We start from the raw sequence: 9,721 nt of genomic DNA on the forward strand, positions 1-9,721 counted from the left end.
ATGACAAAAGGAGATTGGTGTAATTCCTAGGGGTTGGATGAATCATTAGGCACCATCTTGGATGGTCAATAGTGCGAGAAGTAGAGTGATTTTTTTATATAATTTTTCTATTGTCATAAATACTAACTGATATTTTAGCTCTTTCTTTTTCTCTCTCTTGCACGCATGCATACGCATGCACGTAAAAATATCAAATTTTATAAGAAGATAGTAAGCCTAATCCATCCCATTTCCGGCAATACACATCCTTCATATCAAAGCAACAAGAACGAAATTTTTGAGTTAAGATTTCAGCATATAGACGAAACATCGAGGGTAACAAGCCTCTGGCTTATAAAAGAAACTTAACTGTCTCAAATAATTAGCTTATGGAGTTTAGATAGTGGTTATTAGTAATTCAAGAGTCCATAAACGGCATAAATAGCCTTCTAAAGAAGGAAAAAATGTTGAAACACTCAGAAGTCCAGTGGAAGGACTACCTAAAGCAACAAAACGAACTAGAATTTATTTCAGGTCCACTGGAAAGTCTCTTCAAATCTGCACAAAGCTAAGTGATATGTCCAAGTAAAATGCCATATTTGTGCACAGAGAGAGAGAGAGAGAGAGAGAGAGAGAGAGAGAGAGAGAGAGAGAGAGAGATGTTAACTGGTGAAATTTGTTATCCACATATTTCCTGTCATTTTGTCATGTCCTGATTCAGTATCATCTCAGAATTTTTATGCATCAGCTTAAGCTGGTATGAAGTTTGTGATAGGAAACATGACTCAAACATCCAAGAAAGCATTGTAGATGATCATGGACCTAGGAAAGAAGAAAGAATGCCCATGCATTCCATTCATTGAATACGAGTAAAAGAGAAATTTAATGGCCACAACATTGAGATTGTGGCCTAATTGTTCTACAGATAAAGAGGTTTGGTTCTAGCAACACAGATTCTTGGAACAGTAAGCTATATAGGTTTACCTCGATCAAAACACGATATCTTACCGCTGTAGAGCAGCTGGGGAAGCTTTGGAGGTTCATCGGTACTTGCGATCATTAACAATTAGGACCAAACAAAACTAGAATTGACAAAGGAATGGAAAATACAACCACATAAGGAATGCAAACTAATATATACTAATAACACAGTTCATTTCCATCTCAATATTTCACCGTGATTGTCAGTGCAAATATGTGTTGAGACGTGCATGTCCAGAGTTCAAAGCGATAGAGCACAAAACTAGCTTCCTTTACTCTGTGATGTGCTTAAAAGAAGATTTCTTTTTTTACTTCCAGAGCACAAGAGAAAAAAAAAGGTTCAGTAGCGAAAAACACAGCCTACCCGTCCAATTATCTAAGCAAGCAAACCTATTATATTACCGCTAGTATCTTTGTTTCTTTATTGAAAGTTATGATTTAGAACAGTTCCTTGGATGGAAAATATTGACAATAGAAGTTTGAAATTTTTGTTGGCCTCTGTGGTAACTATCTTATGCATGCATTCCTTTCTGAACCCGGCATGCTAATTGAACAGGTAAGATTGTGATATACTCCACTAAACTTTAGAATTGAAGGAAGTGATGAAAGAAAAACATTGAAGATCAGAGAACAACGCAGCAAACAGCTACAAGATTCCACACTAACCTGACAACCTCAATATTGCAAAGCTAGAGAAAATCTAGAATATTTTATTCTACACCTATTAAGTTTCTTATTTCAAGTTAAAAAGACCAGAAATTCATCCATTGATAATTAAGTAAACCATTAGAAAATTTTATATTAAATTTATGCTGTTAGTAAATTACATCAAATTGGTGAGGATTCAAATATGTCAAAAACAATATGATAACAAGCCAGGAAACCGTGACTCCATGAAATGAACTCCAACATGAATTGAACTAGATGAGTGGTGCAAATAGTGCAAGAAATAGGGGAAAGTAAGGTTTGCCACAAAAGATGTAATTACTCAATTCATCAAACCACTTGGCTATCCAATTGAAGCACACAGTTTCACATCGTTGAATGATCACAAACATGTGCAGAAGAACTAGCTCATATGAACAATTGGGCAAGCATATAGACAGCAACCTTTCTGTACGAGTGGGCAGCAAACATGTGGGATGCAGGATCATGCAACCACAACCATGCTACCACAAATAGAGTAGTCCATGTATCTTACGTATAAATATTTTCATGCACTGAGACCTATCTGACAATCTGTATGCATTCATAGTTCATTTACTATGTGCCCATACCTCTAGAGACCTATTCCAGAAATTATTTATTTCTGCCCATGTTCATTGTCAGATCTCATACTGAAAACTACCTTAAGTCCTTTGTGGCATTTGCATTTCCCCTTTAGACATGGCTGCTGAGGTGCTTAACAATATAAGGTGTCAGACCTTTGAATTTGCATAAATTACTGATAAAGTCACCTTATCCTCAATCCACAATCTCAAGATGTGCCAGATAAATGGAGGTTAAATTCAAAAATATGCCAACTCACCGGGAAAAAGGCTCCAGTTGGAAATTTATTGTTACTGATAATTTACAAAAAATATGGGAAGATATTTGGCATACATTTGTTACTCATAATATTGTTACACTCTGACACCTTAAAAATTTTTAAAGAATGTATGAATAATCGCTATTAAACTCCATTGCTGGAGGTTGTAGTAGAAGCTTACCAATTTAGCTCCACCTACTCTAGCTCAAATTAGAATATGGCGGTATCTTCAAATCTTCAGATGAAGGTATATCATGTTCCTCTCAGGAGCCATCAGGAATCAACCTGTCAGTATCGCATGAACAAAAGTTACATTAGTATAAGTATGTTAAATATTGAGGGTAGTGGAAAAAAGGCTACACTGGATTGATAGGCCCCATATAAATGCAGTATCAACAGCAAGAAATGTCATTCTTCTGTAATTAGCAGATACGAAGGGTTAGAGTACACAAAATAAATTCATCTAGACCTTGCATTCCAACCAACTTAACAGACTATTTGGAAAATCTGGACATCAGATGCATAGGCCTGACTGGTTCTATTTAGACCTGACTATAACAGTTTAAAATATTGCATACGACAAATTCAAACTTGAACCAAGAAAACATAAAGTAAATAGATTTTCTGACCCAGCAATCAATTATAATTCAGTACAAGATATGCTAGACTCAACCTTGGTCCCACCCATCCCAGACCCATACAATTAGGATTATTTCTTGTACTTCACGAGTATTGAGGGTAAATCACAGATTAGGAGCTTGCATTCCATGCCAGCAATCAATTCCAAGCACTCAAGCAAATCATAAGCTGAAAATTGATTCTAATGGGGTATATGTTATGCTAGACTTGAACCTGGTCCCATGCACTTGGAACCCATTCAATTAGGACTTTTGTTCTTGTTGACAAACATTGAAGGTAGACTATAGATAAAGAGCTAACAAAAAGGATCTATTCAAATTCTAATCCATCAATAATTCTAAGCCACTCATCTATCTTATAATCTGCTTGAGCAAAGCAAACTATAAAGTAAATTGATACAGTTCAAATTCTAAACCGGTAGTTGATTCTAAAGGGGTTCGGATCACGCCAAACTTGAACCTGGTCACACCCATTAATAACCTATTCCATTAGGATGAGTTGTTGTGGTCAACAATGACTAAAAGTATACTACATATAGCAAGATCACAAAATGGAATTTTCCTTAGCATGCATCTTCTTCATTTTGTCCTAGTAATGGTTTAAATTACAAAGACCTATTGGATATTGTCTTCAATATGTTTAACAAGGCACAAAGGATAAGAACGGCACTTATGCATGAGGAAGCCATACAAAGTCATATAACAACCTACTACCAGAAGAAATAACAAAATGTAAATTGTTTGATTGAGTGGAATACTTGATCTTGAAGACAGGATTCCTATTTTTGATATGCTGCAAACCTACCTGCTTGTTGGAGTTCATGTTTAGTGGATAAACAAAGTCTGGTTGGGGAACATAGCCTTCCTCTATTAGCTCTAAAATGATGCACTTCAATAACAAGTAAATTTGTGAAGAATCTGGGTGACTTTGGTCTGCTGCAACAAATATATGATTGATGTTGTTGATCTCAATCCAACTACATCCAGGCACTTTCTGTACCTTTCTCTCCTTCATCAAGCTTCGCACTTTTGATACTCCATCCCACCGACCAGCCACCGCATGGATGTTTGACATTAGCACATAGTATCCAGAGTTACAGGGATCCAACTCAAAGAGCTGTTTTGAAGCAAGATCAGCAAGTGCAATGTTGCCATGCACACGGCAAGCTCCAAGCAGAACACCCCAAATACCAGCATCTGGTTTAAATGGCATGCTCGTTATAAAGTTCAAAGCTTTATCCAACTTCCCAGCACGGCCGTATAGATCAACCATGCAAGCATAATGCTCCATCCGAGCAGCAATTCCATATTCCTCTGTCATACAATGAAAAAATCGAAACCCTTCTTCAATTTGACCAGCATGGCCACAAGCAGATATTAAAGCAAGAAATGTTATATGATCTGGCTGAAATCCTGCATTCTGCATCTGTTGGAATAGGCTTACTGCATCCTTAACAAGACCATGTGTCCCATAAGCTGCGATTATACTGTTCCATGATACCTCATTCTTTTCTTGCATTGAATCAAAGACACAACGAGCTATGTCCAAATTCCCGCATTTGGAATACATGTCTATTAGAGCGCTAACAGCATATAAGTCGTCTCTTAAAGACCCTCTTGCCATGAAACCATGGATCTCCTTCCCATAATGTAGTGCTGGTAAACTTGCACATGCTGATAGGGCAGAGGATATAGTGACACAGTCATATCTCAATTCTTCCGACCCCATCTGGCGGAAAAGACTGATAGCTTCTTTTGGTTGCCCATTCTGGTTAAAGCTTGTGATCATTGAGTTCCATGCTATGGTGTCCCTCTCAGACAACTTTGTGAAGATTTGATGGCCAAGATCAAGTCTGCCACATTTGGCATACATGTCCATCAGTGCACTTCCAACATAGCATTTTCCCTCAAATGCATTTTTAAGAATATAGCCATGTAACTCCTTCCCCAATTTTAAAGCAAACAAACACGAACATGCTGGCAAGACACTAGAGACTGTGATAGCATTGGGCTTTAGCTGTGCTTCTAACAACCAACGGAACATTCCCAGTGCATCACGGTTCATTCCATTGAGCACATAGCCAGATATCATCGCACTACAAATAACCACATCCATTGCTCCAGTAGCATCAAAAACCTTTTGTGCCATCCTAACATCTTTGCATTTAAAGTAGATATCAATAAGCGCACTCTTCAAGAACGCATCCATGCACACACTATTCCTTATTATATAAGCATGTATATCCTTACCTTGCTTCAAGCTAGTCAAGTCAGAAAAGGCAGGAAGAAAACTTGCCAGTGTAATGGAATCTGGTTTGATGCCAGCTGCTTGCATCTGGTAGAACAAATCTAAGGCTTCATTCCTCAGTCCATGCTGGACATACCCAGAGATCATCCCATTCCAAGCCACCAAATCAGCTTGTGGCATCAAATCAAACAATTTCTTCATATCAGTAAAGCAGCGGCATTTTGAGTACATGGCTAGCAGCGTATTCGCCACCGATGCCTCCAAATCTAACCCACATCTGATCGTGAGCCCGTGAAGCTGAATACCATATTTCAACATTGCCTCTGCGGCACAAATGGACAACACGCCAGCAAATGCCACAGAATTCGGTTTAATTTCTGTTCTTCGCATGCTATTAAAGAGTTTAACAGCATTCCCTCTATCCCCATTCCTCACATATCCATCAATCATCACATTCCACAGAACACAATCTCTTTCCGGCATTCGGTCAAACACCTCTCTTGCCTCATCAATAAAATTACCCTCTGCATACATTTTAATCAATGAACTACCTACAAAGAGATCCGCTTCCAAACCCATCAAACAAATTGTCTTATGAATTAACCTACCCAATCCAACAGCAGATAAATTACAACAAGACTTAATTACATACGGAAATGTGTATTTATCTGGCAAGGCACCAACAAACCACATCTTAATATAGAATAACAAAGCTAGGTTAAACCAACCAACCATAGTAAATCCCCTGATCATCCAATTCCAAGGCAAAGGTGACACCTTTTTGAGCCGAAAGAACACATCTTTGGCGTCTGAAAAACTGCGGCATAGAACATACATCCCCAAAAGTCTAGTGCCCAAAGAATCATCGTCGTCGACGCCATTCACGACCAGCTGGGCATGAACTTGGCGGCCTTTCTGGAGATCCAAAGGGTCGTGACAAGCCCTCAGCATCGAGAGAAACCGAGCCATCAAATCCTCATTTCCTCTTCCGGTGAAAGAAAAGACTTCTTCTTTTTGAGGAATATCATTAAAATTTATAGAATTTACAGCTAATCCTGATGAGTTTTTGTAATTTGCGAGATGAAGCTTGGAAACGAGTGTGGGAAGCAAAGGAAATCGTTTGCAAATAGTAATCAGTCGTCTCCCTTGCATTATTATAGTGAAGAAAGATAGTAGCACATATTTTCACAAGTTTCTCCTTATTCTGTAGTTGGAGAGTGGAGGGACAAACACAAAGGCTGGTAATTTAAACTCGAGGAGGGCATGTTCTAGAACTAACGAGCGGAGCAAAGGAAGTAGGAAAGGAGAGACTCGGACCGGGAACGGCCGGGGGCGCCGCCGAGAGCCCGGCGGAAACAAAGGTGCTCGAGGTCGGCATCGGAGAACTGGTACGCGTCTGATGTATCCTATGACCGTGCCGGCGGCCAGAGGATGAGGGGGTTTAGCCGGAGCCGATCAAGGGAGCGGGAAGGAGGGAAAGAGAGGGTGGGGGATGAAGGTCTGGCCTCCAGCCTAATTTTAAACCCGGACCACTAATCGAACCGGATCTTAAGCAGCAAGGGTGTGTTTGTAGAGGTGCAATCGAGCCGCGTATCGATTAGCTAGGGGCCCGAGCTTGGCTCGATCAAAAATATTTAAGCTCGAAACACAATTCGACATCAATTAAATTTTGATATCCAATATTCAAGCTCCAATTTGACCCGATCATAAAAAAAAAAATATATTCGAGATCAATTTGATTTGACTCGCATATCAACTTGAGTTCAAGCGTGGATTATAATTAAAACATATAGCTAAAATAAAATATAACATAATATCATATTTTAAAATATTAAATTAATAATATATATTATAAAAAAATAATATTAAATATATATTTGATTTGGCCCGCGAGTTTTGAGCCAAGCACTTTGCAACTCAAACTCAACTGTTTGTGCTCAACTCGAGCCCGATGATAATCAACTCGAATTGAGCTTAGACTTAAGTTGCAAGCTGCTTGGCTCATTTGCACTTTTAGTATTGCGGCTCATTTGCACTTTTAGTATTTCGTAAGGGTGTGTGGGTGTGTTTATTTTTATAGAAGTAAAAATGAGGTATAAAATATCGTATTGGCATATTAAAATATTATTACAAATTAAGTCCAATATTATTTTTTAATTTAAGTTGGATGTGATTCTAGTGAAGATGTGAAGGGATTAGAATTGAATTCAACTGGTAGGTTGTGTTGGTGGTTGGAATTTGGCCCAAGGGTGACCACGCCGAAGGAGTCAAGGGAGCTGCCGGTGGTTGAAGGAAGAAAACAGGGGCCACCTTCTGTGCGGCGGTGGCGACGATGGACCTGCACAAAGCCTCACCGGTGTTTCTGATGAGGATCTTCTGACGATCAAGTTAGAGTGAGGTAAATTTGATCCGGCCAAAAAGTCTCTTAGAAGTTACTTGACCGGGCTATTTATAGTCCCAATGGAGAGGCCCAGGGGGCAGAGGCATTATCTGCTCTCATCATGAGAGGGGGGTGACTCTGAGTCGAATGGCGCGCAGCTAAGGCTGGCTGGTGGCATGTGGTGCTGTCCGTTCTCGAAAACGGTAAGGTGTTGACAGTCGTAGCATGATATGGCCGGAGTAGTCATGGTGCTTTCCTTTGACTGTCGGGGGCCAGCAATCAAAGCATGGTGCGGTGGCGTTGCAATGTACGACCACGTAGGAAGGCGTGGGCGCATACATGGGTGCGGTTGTTGGCAAGGTCGGACCTGTTGAGTAGTCGCATCATGCGTTGACGAGGTCGGCTAGATGGGTGCCGAGGATAGCTCGGCTCCCCAGGTTCTGAGGTGTGCTTGGTGGAGCGCCTCGAGCTCGACGGTCAAGGCGTACTACTGAAGTGGGGCGCCCTAAGCTCGGTCGGGGCGGGTCGGCGAATATTGGAGACACCCCGAACTTGGACCAAATGTTTCCATTGCACAAAGCAAATAACACCTACCTCTCATTGCAATGATCCCATAGAAATATATACTACCTTTTTATTAACATTGGCCCACCAAAATGTAGCCCCAATGAAGGCCATTATTTCCACCATCATTGCTCAAACCATGCACGCTATCATAACTCACTGCCCGCTGTCCTCATAATTGCACCCGTATCTGGCTATTATCATTATTAACTTCCATAATATACATTCAAGTGATCTAACACCATCTCTTTGATAAACTTAATTAATACAAAATATGAACTGGCCGGGTGTTTTTTAATTAAAGAAAGGGTTGGGTCCTAATGGGGAAAATATTGGACATTTGGCCCCAGACGAGACCAACCTCCCTGTGACCTCGGCATAAGCCGATTTCGGACCACTTTGGCTCTAGTCGAGAAGCCAACCAGCCAAGATAAACGACTTTGCCTCTGGCCAAGGAACCTATTAATATGTGCCAATAAGGATTGGCAGACCTAACAACCGATGATTTTGGCAGTTTGCAGTCGTAGCAGCACCGCAGTCTGTGTTCGACCAGCACTATATATCGCCCACACAGACTAACTCCCACATTGTAGCCGTACAACTGGCCGTTATTTGGTCATCATTGCACGCTATGTCAACCCAAGTAACGATAAAACATACTTCCTTATATAAAGAGACCCTAGAAGACTCAGATACGCGATAACACACACTACATGATATCATTGCTCAAAGAAAACTACTCTGCTGAGATTCTCTTTCTTACATACTATTACCATTCTATTTTGACTTGGGTCTCCAGTAAGTGGATTTCTTGCAGGTTGTCTCTAGTGAAGACCGTCTGATACCTCAACCAGCCTGCTTAGCTCATTTCTAACCGATCTAAAGGTTGTTTGAGCTGCACTCTGACATTAGTCCGCACCCTACAGCAATAAGTCCCACGCTCACCATCAAATAGTGCGAATGGAGCACAATTTTTGATGTGATCTTTATTCACACGAATTGCAATGCAGATCCAAGAGGCAATGGGGCATCAACCTAATACGACTCCTTTTTTTATCATGAACGTTGTTATTGCGCTTTGATCTTGCCAAGTGGCGGCTTATGCGCTGTCCGATTCGTAGACCCATGAACGTGGGCCTAAAAAGTTGTTCCCTCTCATCCAGAAGCGCGTCAGGACCACCCCCAGTGCCGGCTTTTCCGGCATGGACGGCGCGACGTGCCCCCACGAGTCCTCCTACCATCGCCACGTGTCCCCCCGGCAAGGATGTACCCAGCCCCCGAGGGGCGCCGCTACGTCCTGGCTTCGCGGGCATAAATGCCTGAGAGATTTCTATGCGTCGTCTCCCCTAAAAGCCTCCCCGGTAGGTTCTAACTCTCGATTTTCTCTGAACCGTCCCAAATTT

The 9,721-nt window shown here is 40.9% G+C and overlaps 1 protein-coding gene across 1 annotated transcript; it reads right to left on the reverse strand.

Moving 5' to 3' along the window:
• Positions 1-1,734: 1,734 nt before the first annotated feature.
• LOC103709824 (pentatricopeptide repeat-containing protein At4g21300) lies at positions 1,735-6,879 on the reverse strand. Its single transcript, XM_008795333.4, has 2 exons — positions 3,932-6,879; positions 1,735-2,773 (listed from the first exon to the last, which is right to left on the reverse strand). Exons 1-2 carry the CDS (start codon positions 6,524-6,526, stop codon positions 2,762-2,764), a joined length of 2,607 nt encoding a protein of 868 aa, XP_008793555.2. The 5' UTR covers positions 6,527-6,879; the 3' UTR covers positions 1,735-2,761.
• Between the last annotated feature and the right edge of the window lie 2,842 nt (positions 6,880-9,721).

The sequence above is a fragment of the Phoenix dactylifera genome, chromosome 16, assembly GCF_009389715.1.
Source record: "Phoenix dactylifera cultivar Barhee BC4 chromosome 16, palm_55x_up_171113_PBpolish2nd_filt_p, whole genome shotgun sequence".
Lineage (NCBI taxonomy): Eukaryota > Viridiplantae > Streptophyta > Magnoliopsida > Arecales > Arecaceae > Phoenix > Phoenix dactylifera.

Coding starts and splice junctions, on each gene's coding strand:
- LOC103709824 (XM_008795333.4), bottom strand. CDS start 6,526: ATGCAAGGGAGACGACTGATTACTATTTGCAAACGATTTCCTTTGCTT.